This window comes from Mobula birostris, chromosome 5 (assembly GCF_030028105.1).
Source record: "Mobula birostris isolate sMobBir1 chromosome 5, sMobBir1.hap1, whole genome shotgun sequence".
NCBI lineage: Eukaryota > Metazoa > Chordata > Chondrichthyes > Myliobatiformes > Myliobatidae > Mobula > Mobula birostris.
The window spans coordinates 18,520,738-18,540,177 of NC_092374.1; the positions used below are offsets into that span (position 1 = coordinate 18,520,738).

The 19,440-nt window shown below is 42.1% G+C and overlaps 1 protein-coding gene across 7 annotated transcripts in view; it reads right to left on the reverse strand.

Moving 5' to 3' along the window:
- Positions 1–19,440, reverse strand: part of glra3 (glycine receptor, alpha 3) — a 203,135-nt gene that overhangs the window by 30,257 nt on the left and 153,438 nt on the right. For all 7 annotated transcript variants that reach the window (XM_072257115.1, XM_072257114.1, XM_072257112.1 and 4 more), the window contains exon 5: positions 8,019–8,156. In XM_072257115.1, coding sequence (XP_072113216.1) covers positions 8,019–8,156 — 138 coding nt within the window. The remainder of the gene's footprint in view (positions 1–8,018; positions 8,157–19,440) is intronic.

Genomic DNA, 19,440 nt, shown 5'->3' on the forward strand with positions numbered 1-19,440 from the left:
TACCAGAGAGGTATCTCTACAATCCAGTATTGAAAGCCATGGTCAATAAGCTTTGTACAGCATGAGCCAGAGTCACCCAGGAAAAGAGGAAACAGATGGAACTGGAGAATCAGAAAAATCATCTCATTATTTCTTGCCACATTATCTGTCCAAAGGAAGCCATAAAATTAGGAGGTGTAGACTGACTGAGAAATAGAAACCTCATTGTCAGCTTTTTTTTGAGATGGTGACAATGTATATTTTAACAAGCTATTTAAACAATCCACAAAAATATTGTTATGCCATAGAGACCTGCTACACTGGCGGTTAAAATGAAATGTGAAATGCTGGATTTATTGGTAACAGCCTCATACATTATTCAGAAATTCCCAGTACACAGGTTATTGCTGGCTGTTGCTACTTGTAATGGAATACACTTGAAATTATTCTGCGTAAATTTGTGCTCCTAAGGACTTAACAGAGAAAATGTTTAGTGATTTAAAATTTGTGTATCCATAAATTTGATACAAACCAAGTGTGGGTGCAGTAAAAGGCTTCCCCAGATAATCTAACATGCAGACAAAAGTACTTTAAACTACAAATTGCAGTTTTCTCAAGCTCTGTCTTCAGTACTGAAACACAACCACACAGTTACAAACACTCCAAGGACCTACTCTCAACTCCTCAACTTCTTTTGGAAATGGAGGGTCAACTGTAGGCCATTCAGCCCTTCAGGTTATTCAGCCTATCAACAATCTTCCTAAATAAAGATATATCTAGAAGATATGATACAGAACAGCTATTTCCATTCAACTATTTGTTTCTTGAACCAACCAGCACAGCCCTAATCACAATAGTTTAGGAACATTTGGACAAGTTTGCACTGACATAGATACCTTTGTTCTAATTGTGTTCTTTCTTGCAAAAATTATGATTAATTTATATTTCAAACATAGAATATAAAAACAGCACAGCATGGGATCAGGCCCTTAAGCCAACGATGTTGTACTGAATAAATTAAACTAGTCATTAAATGCCTAACCAAACTAAGCCCTCCTGCTACGCAGTGTTCATATCCTTTCATCCCCTGCACTTTCATGTTCCTATCCAAGAGCCTCTTAAAAGCCTTTACTGTATTTGGCTCTAGCACATCTGGCAGCACATTTAGGGTGCTATAGTGGTCAGGCTTTGGATCTTGTAGCACAGTTAGAGTTAGGCAGGTATGACGTGATAGGCAAACTGAGTCATCGCTGAAAGAAGTTCATAGTTGGGAGCTTAATATCCAAGGATACACAATGTTATAAAAGGACAGGCAGGTAGGCAGAGGGGGTAGGGTGTGTCTTGGTAAAAAATGAAATCAAGTCCTTAGAAAGAGGTGACATAGAATCTGAAGATGTAGAAACCTTGTGGGTAGAGCTAAGAAACTGCAAGACTAAAAAGACCCCAATAGGAGTTATTTCCATGCCTCCAAACAATATCCAGGATGTGGGCTACAAATTACAATGGGATGTAGACCAAGCATGTCAAAAGGGCAATGTTAAAATCATCATGGCGGATTTCAATACGCAGGTAGACTGGAAAAATCAGGTTGGTGCTGGATCCCAAGAAATGGAATTTGTAGAATGCTTACATGATGGCTTTTTTTTTAGAGCAGCTTGTGGTTAAGCCCACTGGGGAAAAGGCAATTCTGGAATGGGTTTTGTGTCAGGAATCAGATTTGATTAGGAAATTTAAGGCAAAGGAACCCTTAGGATTCAATGATCATAATATGATAAAATTCACCTTGCAGTTTGAGACGGAGAAGCTAAAGACAGATGTATCAGGTTTACAGTGAGTAAAGGGAATTACAGAGGCATGAGAGAGGATCAGGCCTGAGTTGATTGGAAGGGGACACTAGCAGGGATGATGGCAGAACAGCAATGGTTTGAGTATCTGGGAGCAATTTGGAAGGCGCAGGATAGATACACCCCAAAGATGAAGAAGTATTCTAAAGGGAGAATGAGGCAACCATGGATGACAAGGGGTCAAAGAGAAGATAAAAATAAAAAGATGGCATATAATACAGCAAAAAATAGTGGGAAGTTAGAGGATTGGGAAGCTTTTAACAACTAACAGAAGGCTACTAAAAAAACCATAAAGAGGGAAGAGATGAAACATAAAGGTAAGCTAGCCAATAACATAAAAGAAGATACCAGAAGATTTTTTCAGATATATAAAGAGTAAAAGAGAGGCGAGAGGAGATATAGGATTGCTAGAAAATTACACTACAGAAACAGTAAAAAGAGACAGAGAAATGACAGATGAACGTAATACGTATTTTGCATCTGTCTTCACTGTGAAAGACAGCAGTATGCTATAAATTCGAGAGTGTCAGTGAGCAGAAGTGAGTGTAGTTAGTATTAATAAGGAGAGGATGTTTAGGAAGCTGAAAGGTCTGAAGTTAGATATTGAATCTGGACCAGATGGACTACACCTAGGGTTCTGAAAAAGATTGCTGAAGAGGTTGTGAAGGCATTTGTAATGATCTTTCAGAAATCACTAGATTCTGGAATGCTTTCAGAGTACTGGAAAATTGAAAATGTCACTCCACTTTCAAGAAGGGGGAGAGGCTGAAGAGAGGAAACTATCGGCCTTTTAGCTCGACTTCAGTGGTTGGGAAGATGTTGGAGTCCATTATTAAGGATGATATTTTGGGATATTTGGAGGCACACGATAAAATAGGCTAAAGTCAGTATGATTTCCTTAAGGGGAAATCTTGCCGAACAAATCTGTTGGAATTGTTTGAGGAAATAACAGGTAGGGTAGAGTGTCAGTGGATGTTGCTTACTTGGATTTTCAGAAGGTCTTTGACAAAGTGCTGCACATGAGGCTTAACAAGATATGAGCCCATGGAATTTCAGGAAAGGTACTAGCATTGATAGAAGATTTGCTGACTGGTGGGAGGCAAAGTGCAGATATAAAAGGGACCTTTTCTGGTTGGCTGCTGGTGACTAGTGGTGTTTCATAGGTGTTAGGACTGCTTCTTTTCATTTTATATGTCAGTGATCTGAATGATGGAATTGATGGCTTTGTATTTGCAGACAATATGAAGATAGTGGAGGAGCAGGTAGTGTTGAGTAAGCATGAAGTCTGCAGAAAGACTAAAACAGATTGGGAGAATGGCAAAACAACAGGCATATGGAATATAGTGTAGAGAAGTTTATGGCCATTCATTTTGGGGGAAAGAATAAAGGTGTGGGCTATATTTGAAATGCAGAGAAAATTCAAAAATCTGAGATGCAAAGGCACTTGGGAGTTCTTCTGCAGGATTCCCTGAGGGTGAACTTGAAGAGTGAGTCAGTGGTAAGGAAGGCAAATGTAATCTTCCCATTCATTTTGAGAGGAGTAGACTATAAGAGCAAGAATGTAATGCTGAGGCTTTATAAAACATTGGTCAGACCACAGTTGGAGAATCGTGAGCAGCTTTGGGCCCCTTATCTAAGGAAAGGTGTTGGTATTGGAGAGGGTCGAGGAGGTTCATGAGAATGATTTTGGGAATAAAAGATTTAACACATGAGGAGCGTTTGATGGCTCTGACCCTGTACTTGCTGGGGTTTAGAAGAATAGTGGTGGGTGGATCTCACTAAAATCTTGAATATCGAAATGCCTAGATCAAGTGGATGTGGAGAGGAAGTTTCCTGTAGTGTGTCAATCTAGCACCAGAGGGCACAGCCTCAGAATAGAGGGATGTCCAGTTAGAAGAGAGGTGAGGAGGAATTTCTTTAGTCAGAGGGTGATGAATCTGTGGAATTCATTGCCACAGATGGCTGTGGAGGTCAAATCATTGAGTATATTTAAAGCGGAGGTTCTTAGGTTATTGATTAGTCAAGACGTCAAAGGTTACGGGCAGAAGGCAGGAGAATGGGGTTGAGAGGGACAATAAATCAGCTATGATGAAATGGTGGAGCAGACTCGATGGACTGAATAGCCTAATTCTCTCCTACATCTTCTGATCCTAAGGTTATTTCCCAGGTACTCACCACTCTGTGTAAAAATACTTGCCTCACAGATCTCCTTTGAACTTTCTCCCTCTCACCTTAAATATGTCCATTCTTGTGAAGGTTGCTAAAATGATGCTATGTGCCTGTAATGCTGATGCAAGTTAGTTTTTCATTGCACCTATGCATATGACAATAAACTTGACTGAGGGGGCTGGAAATGTGAATATGTGATTTATAATGTCTTTTTTTTATTTGTTTATTGATTTGTGCGATTATATATTTAGCGATACAGTGCTCTCACCCCTTGAGCCATGTCGCCCCAGCAACCCTCGACAAACCTGATTAATATTAAACTCATTGTGTAACAACTTACAATAACCGATTAACCTATCCGTACATCTTTGGACAGTGTGTGGAAACCGGAGCATGTGGGGAAAACACACTCTTCTCATGGAGTGGACGTACAGAGACTCCTTATGGAACAACGCTGGAATTGAACTCTGAACTCTGGAAAGCACCGGGCTGTAATAGCAACGCACTAATTGCTATGCTATCATACCACCACTTTACTTGAAAACAAGCCGTCTGTCAGGAATTCTAACAACCTTCTCTAACTTATTCCTTTAGAAGAGGAAATCCTTCATAATAAATGTCTAATAGCTAGCACTAGAGACTCCATTATTAGCAGCAAATGCAGTCTGGGGAGCAAATTCCTATCTCTATATTATATCATATCGCTTATTCATCTTAAACAGCTTAATTAGCAGAGCTTAAAGGATATTAAGACCATTGCTATCTTCCCTTGTTACTTAACTCCTTTCTATTTCCTTGCTCATAATTAATATTATTGCAAATCATGATACATTAATGTAAGAGCAGCAAGGTACTGTAGTGGTTAGTGCATCGCTTTACAGCACCAGTGATCACTGGTCGGGAATCAATTCCTGCTGCTTTCTGTAAGGAGTTTGTGTGTGATCGTCTGGGTTTCCTTCAGGTGCTTCGGTTTCCTCTCACGTTCCAAGGACCCGTAAGGTTAGGGTTAATGAGTTGTGGGCATGCTACGTTGGCACTGGATGCGTGGCAACACTTGCAGGCTGCCCAGCACAATCCATGCTGATTTGATTTGGCACAAACACTTTATGTTTCAATATACATGTGACAAATCAAGCCGATCTAATCAAAATCTATCACACCATTAAGGTTCAAGAACATCTACAGTGCCTTGAAAAGGTATTCGGCCCCCGACCCTTTGTTCACATAAATGAGAATTACAACCAGGGACTTAGATCAATTTAACTGAGAATTTTTACTTATGAATCACATGCTCCTTTTTTCACAGTAGAGCCCAAAAACAAGTAAAATTGTAAATCGGAAATTGTTATTATATTTATGATACACTTACTGCTAAAAAAAAATCATACCCTTATTCGTAAAGGCTTTGCAAAGAGTCATTTATAAGTGTGATGGGGTCCTGAAGTACCCCTACGAACTGTGCTTTTGAAAAGAGAGAGAGAGTTATTTAACACCAACAGTTTGTTTGTAAAAGAGAGAGAGATGAAGAATAACTGTTGGACTGTCACTTTAAGGCATTGGAAGTAACTTTGGATTTCTACTGAGTTGGAGTTGGAGACAGCACCGAGCAGCTCGTAAGTTGCTATGGTGAGCGAAGGCGGTGTTATTTAATAGACACTCGATGTTATGATTTTCGGCAGGTTGTTGATACTTCCTTCAAGGACTTTTGCCTGCTTGCATTTCTTACACAGACAAAGGAAGGAGGAGTTATTTGAATGACAGTTGATGCTCAGTATGGGAAGATAAAATAGGAGGTCAGATGATACAGACCTCAGACACATGATCTGGACACTGAATGAGCATTGTTGTGCCCGCAGAAAAGTGGGTTTTGGAGGATCGATCAGGTGGATCGATCCATCACCCTTGCAGTGGAAGGAGGAAAAGGGTTGACTGGTGGGGAGTTATCCATGTGTCCACCCTTGCCTTGGGGGCGGGTAGCTCCACCACAGAAAACCGGTCCCCTTTGTTAAAATCACAGTCGATGACTTTTGAAGGACTTCGAAGGACAACGGGAAGATTGACGGTGTCAGCTCACCTGAAGACTCAAATCTCTCCCTCTCTCTCTCCATCACTACTCAACTAAATACCACGAACTGAACTGAACTGAACTTTACTCATCATCGTAAGACTGTATCTTTTTACCCCTAGACATAAAGAAGCTTGGTTTTTCATGCATATATTTCCACACTAACTGATTTACTTACTTATATATACATAATCATTGCTAACCTGTTTGATTTATCTACATTTATATTACAGTATTGCATAGTTACTAATAAATATTATTAGTTAATAGCAATACTGGCCTCCAAAGTGTTTTCCATCTCTGCTGGTTCTTTATTCCCGTCACGGGGTTCGTGACAGAAGATACTGTAAAGATGTGGAAGAATATCTTGTGGTCATATGAGAGAAAAGTGGAACATTTTGGCCTCAACAACTAAGTGTTACATGTGCCATAAATCTAACGTGTGCCATAAATCTAACAGATAAGATCATCCCTACTGTAAAGTATGGTGGATTTAGCATCATGCTATGAGGATGCTTTTCAGCAGCAGGGACTGGAAATCTGGTCAGGATTGATGGGAAGATGAACGCTTCTAAATACAGAAAGATCCTAGATAAAAACCTGCTAGCCTCTGCCAGAAAGCTTACATTGGGGAGGAAGTTCGTTTTTCAGTAGGACAACGAGCTGAAGCACATTGCCAGAGGAACCATGGAGTGGCTTCAAATGAAGAAAATTGATGTCCCTGAGAGGCCCATTCAGAGTCCTGATCTTAAAACAATAAAACATCTGTAGCAAGACTTCAAGGCTGCTGTCCAATCTGGCACAGCTTGAGCAATTTTGCAAGGAGGAATAAGCAAATCTTGTTGCATTAAGTTGTGCAATGGCTTATCCAAAAACACTACTAGCTGTAATAGATGCGAGAGGTATTTCAACAAAGTATTGAGCAAATGGTGGTGAACACTTTTGAACTGCTGACTTCTCAGGTTTTGAATTTTTAGTTTTTCATATTTTACAATTTTCTCCGTTCTTTATGTTCTACTGTGAAAAAGGAGCATGTGATTCACAAATAAAATTTCTCAGTTAAATTGAGCAAAATCCCTGGGTGTAACACTCACTTATTTGACGAAGGTTTGGGGGCTGAAAATATTTTCAAGGCCCTGCACTTCAATCATTTGGTTCTTGAAATAACTTGCACACTCCTAATCATTGTTACTTAGCAACGTTATTACCACTTGGATCACTTTGCGCTAAAATTGATTTTTTGTTGCAATTATGTTCCTTCTTGGAAAAATTGTACACAATTCATGTTTATTTTTTGTTTTTCTTGTGAATGCTGCTCATCTGATGGTATGCGCCTGTGATGCTGCTGCAAGGAAGCTTTTCATTGGACCTCCAAATACCTGCACTTGTGCATCTGACAATAAACTTGACTCAGCTGTATCCGTGCTCCTTAAAACTTTGCAACAACTCTGTTTTTTTAATATAGTTATAATGATTTGATGTGGGATACACACTGGCCTAGAAAATAAAAAGACACAGAAGAAACAAGACCAGGAGCAGCATTTTCTCTGCCAAATTATAAGATTGATCGTAAGACATAGGAGTAGAATTATGCAAACACGAGGAAATCTGCAGATGCTGGAACTTCAAGCAACACACATAAAGGTTGCTGGTGAATGCAGCAGGCCAGGCAGCATCTATAGGAATAGGTACAGTCGACATTTCAGGCTGAGACCCTTCGTCAGATCCTGGTCCTGAAGTCCACCACCATAGAACACATCCTGTCCACATCTCTTTTATCTTGGCCTTTCAATATTCAATAGGTTTGTTTGATAAGATCTTGATTAATCCAGTCATGTGCCCAAGATCACTTTCCTGTTCTCTCCACATACCTTGACTCAATCTCTGACTCAAGAATCTTCGATGACCCAGCGTACACAACTTTCCCCATTTACTTTTGCTTATTCAGGATAAGGCCTTACCTGTATTGTAATGCTTTGTGCAGTATCGTAAATCTTTCTCTTCTTTTAGGAGAAACTGTGGCAAGGTGAGTCCTTCGGCAACCTGTACTGGCCCATTCTCTTGCCATTCAAAGATAAGATCATTCATTGTGTAACCAACTAAAGGAGGATAGAGGGAGATTTTAGAGAGAGCAAGTCTAGAATCGGTGCATATCAAGTCTATGCCAGCTCCTGTCAGTCTCATTCCCCAACACTTACTCTGAAGATTATTGTCTCTGGATCACTTAATTACCAGCATGGCAGAGTAGTGGTTAGTATACCACACAACAATGCCAGCTTTCACCATTTGATTCCCGCTGCTGCCTGTAAGGAGTTTGCATGTCCTCCCCATGACCATGTGGATATCCCCCAGGTGCTCCAGTTTCCACCCACATTCGGTTAGGGCTCCTGAGTTGCAGGCAAGCCACTTTGGTGCTGGAAGCATGGCAACATTTGCGGGCAGCCTAACACAATCCTCGCTGATTTGATTGGACAGAAATGACACATTTCACTGTAGGTTTCCATGTATACATGACAAATAAAGCTAATCTTTTCCTTTACATTTCTCTTTGACAAAGAAGAAGGCCACATTGGTCCATCAAGACTACTTCTTATCACAAAGCAATCCCATTTCCCACTGATCTTCCCTGTTACCTCTTCTCAAGCTTCCATCATATTCCACCACGGACTAGGGGCAATTAATCTAACAACATTTATGTCTCTGGGATGTGGAAGGGCACCAGAGGACTTGGGCATTGGAAGAATGTCAAAGTTCAAAATAGATTTATTTTCAAAGAATGTATATGTCACCCTGAAAATCATTTCCTTGCAGGCACTCAAAGTAGCAAAGAAACACAATAGACTCAATGAAAAGCTATACACATACAAAGAGTGACAATCAATGTGTGAAAGAAGACAAACTGTGTAAATAGCAAAGACAAAGAATAATAATAATAATAATAACTTTAATAACAATAGTAGTGAAATACCCATGATCTGAGCAGACTAGATGTGTCAAACACCTGGCTCAGAGTTAGAGACTTCTTCCGAGAAACAGTGGAGTTCCTCATGGCAATACATGACCAGTTGGTTAACAGAAAAAGTTATCGAAAATACATAATATAAGACCAACAAATTCAAGATAATAAATGCCGAAAATACTAAGAGAAACCAGAAACAATCCAACACATTACAGGATCCTGTAGCAGTTTAACTCAATCTGATTACTTACACAGGCATAATCAAGTGGCAAACATCATTCACCAAAATCTTGCTTTGAAATACAAACTTATAAAATCACCATACCTCACTCTAAAGTCTGATCCAGTTTTAGAGTCAGAATACTACAAGTAATATTATGACCTATCCAATATTACTGACAGGACAATCCACAATAACCATCCACTATAGAATAGACAAACAAGAATGACTTACTTAATAGATATAGCCATTCCAAGCACACGTAACATATAGAAATCAATAAGTGAAAAAACACCAGAAATTTGCTGAATTAAAAGAGGTGCTTGAAAGACTATGGTACATGGACAGTGTATACATTGTCCAAAGAGTAATATCTATAACTGGTGTCATCCCCAAGTCACTTCACAAAGGATTAAGCAATTAGGGCTACACAGCAATATTTATGTAAATCTCTAGAGAGCCACGATACTAAACACCACTAGAATAGACCAAAAACTTCCTAGTAATTGAAAAATGAGTGTGCTTGGCTATGCCCGTATCTCAGGTTTTACCAGCCTGAGCTGGGGGAAAAAAATCAAAATGTAACAACAGCAACAAGCAAACAAACAAATAAATAAATAATACTGAGGACATGAGTGAAGTTAGCCATGCTGTTGGGTAATAACTGTTCCTGAACCTGGAAGCTAAGCCTCTTTTCTAAAGGCAGTAGTGAGAAACGTATACAGCCTGATGGTGGGGTCCTTGATTATGGTTGGTGGTTTCATGTGACAGCGCTCTTTATATATGTGCTTTTTTCCGAGATAGAGACAGAAATGTCTTAAGAGGAAAGTGTTAGAGACAGATTGCAACATGAATCTGAGAGCAGAGTGGATAAACTTTTTGGCTTTGGCAAGGATTCATGATGCATCATCAATGGAGTGGTAAGTGTATCAGGAAAGGAGTTGAGGGGTTCATTCTAAATAAGTCTGGATGAAGAATTGTTCCATGTGACCAAAAAAAGATGAGAGTAGATAGGCCCCTTATGGAGACTAACTTTTTATTTTGGAGGAAGTGAGCGGAACCAAAGGAAATATTGACCCTAAGGACAGGTTCTACCAACTCAATGAGTGTGTTGGTGGAGTGGACTGACTGGGCCTCCACTCAAGGAAGATAAAGAGAGCCCTGAGCGAGATGGAGGTATAAAGGGATGGAATGCTCGTGGTGAGGATGAGCTGTTTGAAACTAATAAATTGGGAGTTGTCAAGGTGGAGGAGGGCATCAGGATTATCACGGACGTACATGGGAAGGGAAGGGACCAGAGGAGGCAGGATTGAGTCAAGACGGGAAGAAATGGTGGTGTGGATAGTCAGAGGCTTTTTCCCAGGGCTGAAATGGCTAACAGGAGAGGGCACAGTTTTTTTACGCAGGGAGTGGTGAGTGTGTAGAATGGGCTGATGGTGACAGTGGTGGAGGCGATATGCTTTTAAGAGACTCCTGGATAGGTATATGGAGCTTAGAAAATTAGAGGGCTATGGGTAGCCTTGGGTAATTTCTAAAGTAAGGACATGCTCGGCACAGCTTTGTGGGCTGAAGGGCCTGTATTGTGCTGTAGATTATCTGTGTTTCTAAATAAACTCAGAGGGGCAAGAACAGGTTGAAACAATAGGTCCACTGGGTAGGGGGTAGAAGTGGTCAGTGCAGGGCTCTGCTTTAGCCAGACTGAAGGCTGTGGAGGGATGCTCTCCTAATCAAATCATCAGCGGTGGGAGCAGAGCACTGCAAAGAGGTTTCTCGCAGGTCGGTGACGCTTGTTTAAAAGGAGAGCTTTGTGGGCGTTTGGCCATTGCAGAGGCCCTATCAGTGGCGGGAGTAAAGCACTGCAAATTAAATAAAAGTCCAGGAGGGACAAGTGGAGCAGCCATTGTAGGGGGCAGGTCAGTGGCGACAGTAAAAGCGTCAGGCTTTGGCTCAAAGGAGGCTTCAGCTCGGAGGAGGTGTTGGTTCTGGGTAAGCTTCTGTTAAGGTTTACATTTTGTTTTTCTCTTACTGTAGTGGTAAAGTAAATGGCGGTTGTGTGTTCTTCATGCCGGATGTCGGAGTCCTGGGAGACCCAGAGTCTCCCAGGGAACTACGTCTGCCTGAAATGCATCCAACTACAGTTCCTTGAAGACCGTGTTAGGGATCTGGAGCAGCAGCTGGATTCCCTTTGGAGAGTGAGGAGAATATTGAGCAGGGTTACAGGGAAGTAGTCACCCCAAAATTGTAGGAGGTGAGTAGCTGGGTGACTGTCAGGAGGAATGGAAATGTAAATAGGCAGTTAGAGCAGAGCACACCTATGGCCATTCCCCTGAAAGCTTTGGATACTTTTGTGGGGGATGACTTCCTGGGGGAATGCCACAGCGACCGGGTTACAGGCACTGAGCATGGATCCGTGGTGCAAAAGAGAAAGAGAGAGAAGAAGGGAGCGGTAGTGATAGGGGACTCAATAGTGAGGGGAACAGACAGGAGATTCTGTGGATGTAAACAAGACACCTGGATGATATATTAAACACAAAATAATCTGCAGATGTTGGGGTCAAAGTAACACTCACAACACATGGAGGAACTCAGCAGGTCGGGCAGCATCCGTGGAAATGGTCAGTCAGTGTTTCGGGCCAGAACCCTTCGTCAAGAGGCTGCTGATAGGGCCTCTGCAATGGCCAAATGCCCACAAAGCTCTCTTTTTAAACAAGTGTCACCGACCTGCGAGAAAGCTCTTCACAGTGCTGTGCTCCCGCCGCTGATGATTTGATTAGGAGAGCATCCCTCCACAGCCTTCAGCCTGGTTGAGGCCGAACCCTGCACTGACCACTTCTACCTCCTACCCAAGATCCACAAAGGGTTCCTTCCTGATGAAGGGTTCCGGCCCGAAACGTTGACTGATCATTTCCACGGATGCTGCCCGACCTGCTGAGTTCCTCCAGCGTGTTGTGAGTGTTGGATGATATATTATCTCCTAGATGCCAGGATCAGGGATGTCTCAGATTGCGTCCACAACATTTTGGAGAGGGAGGGAGAGCAGCCAGATGTCTTCCAATGACATAGGAAGGAAAAGCAAAGAGGTCCTTAAAAGAGATTTTAGAGAGCTAGGTAGAAAGTTGAGAAGCAGGACCTACCGGGTAGTAATTTCTGGATTGTTGCCTGTGCTACATTCCAGTGGGGGTAGAAACAGGATGACTTGGCAGATAAATGCATGGTTGAGAAGCTGGTGCAGGGGGCCGGGCTTCAGGTTCCTGGATCATTGAGATCTCCTCTGGGGGAGGTATGACCTGTTCAAAGGTGACAGGTTGCACCTGAACCCAAAGGGACCAATATTCTCACAGGCAGGTTTGTTAGAGCTTTTGGGGAGGGTTTAAGCTAATTTCTCAGGGGAGTGGGAACCAGAGAGATGGGACTCAGGGTAGGCAGGATGGTAAAAAAGTAAAGATAAGCGTACAGTCAGACTGTCAGGCAGAGCAGGCAAGTGATGGGACATAGTCGCAACCAACAGGTTGAGTACTGTATCAGTACATTGGGGATGCAAAATCAAAAAGGGTATCAAATACGGAATATAACAAATTAGGTGGATGATCTTACTGCACTAACACAGATTACCAAGTATGATGATGTGGCTGAAGGATGGTTGTAGTTAGGAGCTGAATGTCCAAGGTTACACATTGTATCGGAAGGATAAGAAAGTAGGCAGAGGGGGAGGCGTGGTTCTTGATAAAGAATGGCATCAAATCAATAGAAAGATGTGACATGGGATCGGAAGATGTTGAATCCATGTGAGTTGAGTTAAGAAACTGCAAAGGTAAAAGGACGTTGATGGCAGTTATATACAGGCCTCCCAACAGTTACTAGGAGGTGGACCACAGATTACAACAGGAAATCAAAAAGGTATGTCAAAAGGACAATGTTATGATAGTCATGGGAGAATTTAACATGCAGGTTGATTGGAAAAATCAGGTTGGTAATGGATCTCAAGAGAGTGAGTTTGTTGAATGCCTAAGAGATGGCTTTTTAGAGCAGCTTGTTGTTGAGCCAACTAGGGGACCAGCTATACTGGATTGGGTGTTATGTAATGAACCAGAGGTGATTAGGGAGTTTAAGGTAAAAGAACCCTTTTTCAAGTATGTAAAAAATAAAAGAGAGATCAGAGTGAATATAGGACTGCTAGAAAATGAGGCAGGAGAAATAACAATGGGGGAGAAGGAGATGGCAGATGAACTAAATGAGTATTTTGCATCGGTCTTCACTGTGGAAGACACTAGCAGTGTGCCAGATGTTGTAGTGTGTGAAGGAAGAGAAGTGGGTGCAGTTACTATTACAGGGGAGAGGGTGCTCAAAAAGCTGAAAGACCTGAAGGTACGTAAGTCACCCAGATGAGATGAACTGCACCCTAGGGTTCGGAAAAGGGTAGTGTTTGAGATTGTGGCGGCATTTGCAATGATCTTTTGAAAATCATTGGACTCCGGCGTGGTGTCAGAGAACTGGAAAATTGCAAATGTTACTCCACTCTTTAAGAAGGGAAAAAAGGCAGCAGAAAGGAAATTATAGACCAGTTAGCCTGACCTCAGTGGTTGGGAAGATGTTAGTGTCAATTGTTAAGGGTGAGGTGATGGAGTACTTGGTGACACAGGACAAGATAGGACAAAGTCATTATGGTTTTTTTCAGGGAAAATCCTGCTTGACAAACCTGTTGGAATTTTTTGAAGAGATTACAAGTAGGATAGAGTAAAGGGGATGCAGTGGATGTTGTATATTTGGACTTGCAGAAGGCCTTTGACAAGGTGCCACACATGAGGCTGCTAACCAAATTAAGAGCCCGTGGCATTACAGGAAAGTACTAACATGGTTAGAGCATTGGCTGACTGGATGGAGGCAGTGAGTGGGAATAAAAGGATCTTTGTCTGGTTGGCTGCCAATGACTAGTGATGTTCCACAGGGGTCGGTGTTGGGACCGCTTCTTTTTATGCTGTATATAAATTATGCTGCATATAATTTGTTGCCACCTTTGCAGATGATACAGAGATTAGTGGAGGGGTAGGTAGTGTTGAGGAAACAGGTAGGATGCAGAAGGACTTAGACAGATTAGGAGAATAGGCAAGAAAGTGGCAAATGAAATATAATGCTGGAAAATGCATTCGGTAGTAGAAATAAATGTGCAGACTATTTTCTAAACAGGGAGAAAATCCAAAAACCTGAGGTGAGACGACTTGGAAGTTCTTGTGCAGAACAGTCTAAAGATTAACTTGCAGGTTGAGTCGGTTTGAGATTGTGGCGGCATTTGCCACAAGTCGGTGGTGAGGAAGGCAAATCCAATGTTAGCATTCATTTCAAGAGGTCTAGAATACAAGAGCAGGGATGTGATGCTGAGGCTTTATAAGGCACTGGTGAGGCCTCACCTCGAGTATTGTGTACAGTTTTAGGCTCCTCATCTCAGACGAGATGTGCTGGCATTGGAGAGGGTCCAGAGGGGGTTAACTAGGATGATTCCAGGAATGAAAGGCTTATCACACGTGGAACGTTTGATAGCTCTGGGTCTGTACTCGCTGGAATTTAGAAGGATGAGGGGGGATCTCACTGAAAGGCCTAGACAGAGTAGATGTGGAAAGGATTTTTCCCATGTTGGGAGAGTCCAGGACAAGAGGGCACAGCCTCGGGATAAAGGGACGCCCTTTCAAAACAGAGATGTGGAGAAATTTCTTTAGACATAGGGTGGTGAATTTGTGGAATTTGTTGCACATGCAGCTGTGGAGGCCAGGTCATTGGGTGTATTTAAGGCAGAAATTGATATATTCTTGATTGGACATGGCATCAAAGGTTACTGGGAGAAGGCTGGGAAATGGGGTTGAGGAGGAGAAAAAAAGGATCAGCCATGATTGAATGGTGGAGTTGACTCGATGGGCCAAATGGCCTAATTCTGCTCCTATGTCTTATGGACTTATGGTCTCACCCATGCTGTAACGTGCTAACCACTACACTACTGTGCCGCCCCACTGTCTGGGAGATAATGATCTGACGTTAATTGGTGGGTTAGTGGTCTAGAGGGGCTCGGAGGATGCGTCTGGGTGCTGACATTTTGCCTCAAGAAGGCAGAGATTGGTTTGCCAGAGCACAAGAACATTCAGCTTGTCTGTAGATTTTTTTTACAGTGATGTGCTGCACACTTAGAATGAATAAGGTTGGAGTAGGTGAGGGGAGGATATCAAAGTTGCCTCAGAATTAATGATGAATAGATTAAGGGAGAGTAAATAAGCTATTGACGGATGGGGTCTGGTCTTGGTGGTTCAGCAATACTGTTAATGGGAGCAATTCAGCAGTACCGTTAATTTTAGGCATTGGAAGAAGAGTTCACCATCACGTTGGCTCCAGAATATGTTGAGGTGCAGGCATAGAGATACAAAGCTGACACCCCTGCTGAGGACTGATCACTTTGTCCTCAAAGGGGAACATTGATTGAAGATCATACAATTATGCGAGGCGTAGATGAAGTAGAGAGCTGGTATCTTTCTCGCAGGGTCAAAATGTCCAGTACCAGAGGGCATACATTCAAGCTGAGGACAGGTAAGGTCAAAGGAGTTGTGTGGGACAAGGTTTTTACACAGAGTATGGTGGGGCCTGGGATGTACTGCTAGCGTTGGTAGCAGAGGCAAATACGACAGAGGCATTTAAGGGGCTCTTAGACAGGCACATGAATGTGCAGAAAATGGAGGGATATTAACATTATGTGAGCAGAATTAGCTAATTAGTTTACTTAAGCATTTAGTCAGTAGTTTAATTAGATTGGCACAACATTGTGGAGAGAGGAGACTGCTCCTGTGTTGTAATGTTCTGTGCTCTAATGGGGAAGGTGACAATGCATTTGTGGTTTTTATGAATGTCCTTGCAATCTTGTTTGAATAAGGATAAAATATTTGCCTCTTTTAAGTTGTTTGGCATCTCTCCCATTTTATCCAATCTGTTAACCTACTAAAGGCACTTTCCTACCAGCCTAACACAGGGATTGCAAACAAGAGAAAATCTGCAGATGTTGGAAATCCAAGCAACATACGCAAAGTGCTGGAGGAACTCAGCAGGCCAGTCAGCATCTATGGAAAAGATAAACAGTTGATGTTTCGGGTCAAGACCCTTCATCAGGACATCTTTTTTCCAGTCCTGATGAAGGGTCTCAGCACAAAACGTTGACTGTTTACTCCTTTCCATAGATGCTGCCTGGCCTGCTGAGTTTCTCCAGCAGTTTGTGCGTATAACACAGGGATTTGGTAACTAAATTGCTTGAAAGTGTGGTGGAGACAGCAATCCTATCGGTATTGGTTTATTATTGTCCCATGTACCAGTGAAAAGCTTGTCTTACAGACTGTTCATCAGATCAAATCATTGTGCATTGGGGTAGAACAAGATTAAATGGTCACCGAATTATAGGAAAGATGTCAATAAAATTGAGAGAGTATAGAGGAGATTTACTAAAATGTTGCCTGGGTTTCATCTGCTAAGTTACAGTGAAAGGTTGAACAAGTTAGGTCTTTATTCTTTGGAGCATAGAAGGTTGAGGGGGGACTTGATAGAGGTATTTAAAATTATGAGGGGGATAGGTAGAGTTGACGTGGATAGGCTTTTTCCATTGAGAGTGGGGGAGATTCAAACAAGAGGACATGAGTTGAGAGTTGAGGGGCAAAAGTTTAGGGTTAACACAAGGGGGAATTTCCTTACTCAGAGAATGGTAGCTGTGTGGAACAAGGTCCAGTAGAAGTGGTAGGGACAGGTTTGATTTTGTCATTTAAAAAAAAATTGGATAGCTATATGGACAGGAAAGGAATGGAGTGTTATGGGCTGTGTGCAGGTCGGTGGGACTTGGTGAGAGTAAGCGTTCGGCACGGACTAGAAGGGCCGAGATGGCCTGTTTCCATGCTGTAATTGTTATATGTTTATATGGTTTTATGGTTATAAATAATCTCCATTTAAATTAAGAAATGTATAGACAAGGACTGATGGTCAGCAGAGTGTCACAGCTAATTAAGCTGGGGTGGCTGGCTTACAGTTCCAGGGACCTTTGTTCAATCCTAACAGTGCCATCGGTGCGGACTTTGCACGTTCTCCCTGTGACCCACGTGGCTTTCTTCACGGCATTCTGATTTCCACCCACATCCCAATGATGTGTGGCTTTTTAGGTTAATTGTCTACTGTAAAAATTGACCTTGGTGTGTTGGTGAGTTGGGAAGGTGGGAGTTGAGGGAATGTGCGGAGAACGAGGAAGGATTAGTGCAAGTGGGTGCTTGGTCGTCAGCACAGACTCAGTGGGCTGGAAGGACTGCTTCTTAATGCAGAGGGCTTGGGAACCAGAACTAAGGATGAGTGAATTGAGCAAGAAAGTAATTTCTTTACACAGAGGGTAGTGAGTACCTGGCATGAACTGTCAGAGCATATGGTTGTGGCAGGCTCAATTGCAACATTCAAGAAACATTTGGATAGGTACATGGAGGGGAGGGGCTTGGAGGGTTAGGGGCCAAACACAGGAAACTAGGACTAATATGGAGGTTGCTATGGAGAATATGGACCAGTTGGGCTGAAGGGCCTGTTTCCATTCTATATTACTCTATGGAGAAAATGGACTTTGTGTCATTACTTTCTCTGGTGCTAGGCACAGCAAATCTGAACGTGATAAACATTTCTCTGCACGTTTGAGTGTTTGCTAATATGAATTGGCATAATTTTAAGGTGATTGGAGGAAAGTATAGGGGTGGATCATCAGAGGTAAGTTTTTTATACCGAGACTGGTGGGTGCATTGAATGGCCTGCCAGAGGTGGTGGTGTAGGTAGTTGGAGCATGAGGTAATCTCTTAAATAGGCGCATGATGACAGAAAAATGGAGGCTTATGTAGCAGAGAAGGGTTAAATTGATCGCAGAATAGGTTATAAAGTTGGCGCAAAATCATGGGCCAAAGGGCCTGTACTGCGATGTAGTGTTCTATATTTGATGTTCTATGAACAATTGAGGTGGACGGGAATTTCAGAGATTCAGGTGAAACACATTCTTTAAAAATAAATATAATTGGATCAAAAAGATCAAAAATCAAAGCTTTAAAATGCTCACTAAGTAATTGTGCAGATCTCCAATAGATTCCAAGGCTGACTGATAAAGTTAATAAAAAATCAGTAAATGTAAAGCTGGAAAAGAACACAGCTTGTGGACAATAGGCCTGGGAGGATTGTTGAATTTAATTTAGGAGAATGATAGAAATACAAAGAAATTGAACAACAGTATTTTGGTTATATACATTGATTGTTGTAAAATAAAGAACAAGCAGACTCTTTGCAAAAACAAACCAACAACAAACTGATCAGTAAGTACTGCTGGGTAGCTGAAAAGTCACATCAGTACATAGAACATAGAATAGTACAACACAGTACAGGCCCTTCGGCCCACAATATTGTGCTGACCCTCAAACCCTGCCTCCCATATAACCCCCCACTTCAAATTCCTCCATATACCTGTCCAGTAGTCTCTTAAACTTCACTAGTGTATCTGCCTCCACCACTGACTCAGGCAGTGCATTCCACGCACCAACCACTCTCTGAGTAAAAAACCTTCCTCTAATATCCCCCTTGAACTTCCCACCCCTTACCTTAAAGCCATGTCCTCTTGTATTGAGCAGTGGTGCCCTGTGGAAGAGGCGCTGGCTATCCACTCTATATATTCCTCTTATTATCTTGTACACCACTATCATGTCTCCTCTCATCCTCCTTCTCTTCAAAGAGTAAAGCCTTAGCTCCCTTAATCTCTGATCATAATCCATAGTCTCTAAACCTGGCAGCATCCTGGTAAATCTCCTCTGTACCCTTTCCAATGCTTCCACATCCTTCCTATAGTGAGGTGACCAGAATTGGACACAGTACTCCAAGTGTGGCCTAACCAGAGTTTTATAGAGCTGCATCATTACCTCGCGACTCTTAAACTCTATCCCTCGACTTATGAAGGCTAACACTCCATAAGCTTTTTTAACTACCCTATCCACCTGTGAGGCAACTTTCAGGGATCTGTGGATATGTACCCCCAGGTCCCTCTGCTCCTCCACACTAGCAAGTATCCTGCCATTTACTTTGTACTCTGCCTTGGACTTTGTCCTTCCAAAGTACTTGACAAAATTTTTAGTGCGGCAAGTGTGTGAAGCTTCTCCAACCTGTGGACAGTGTCTAAGCTATA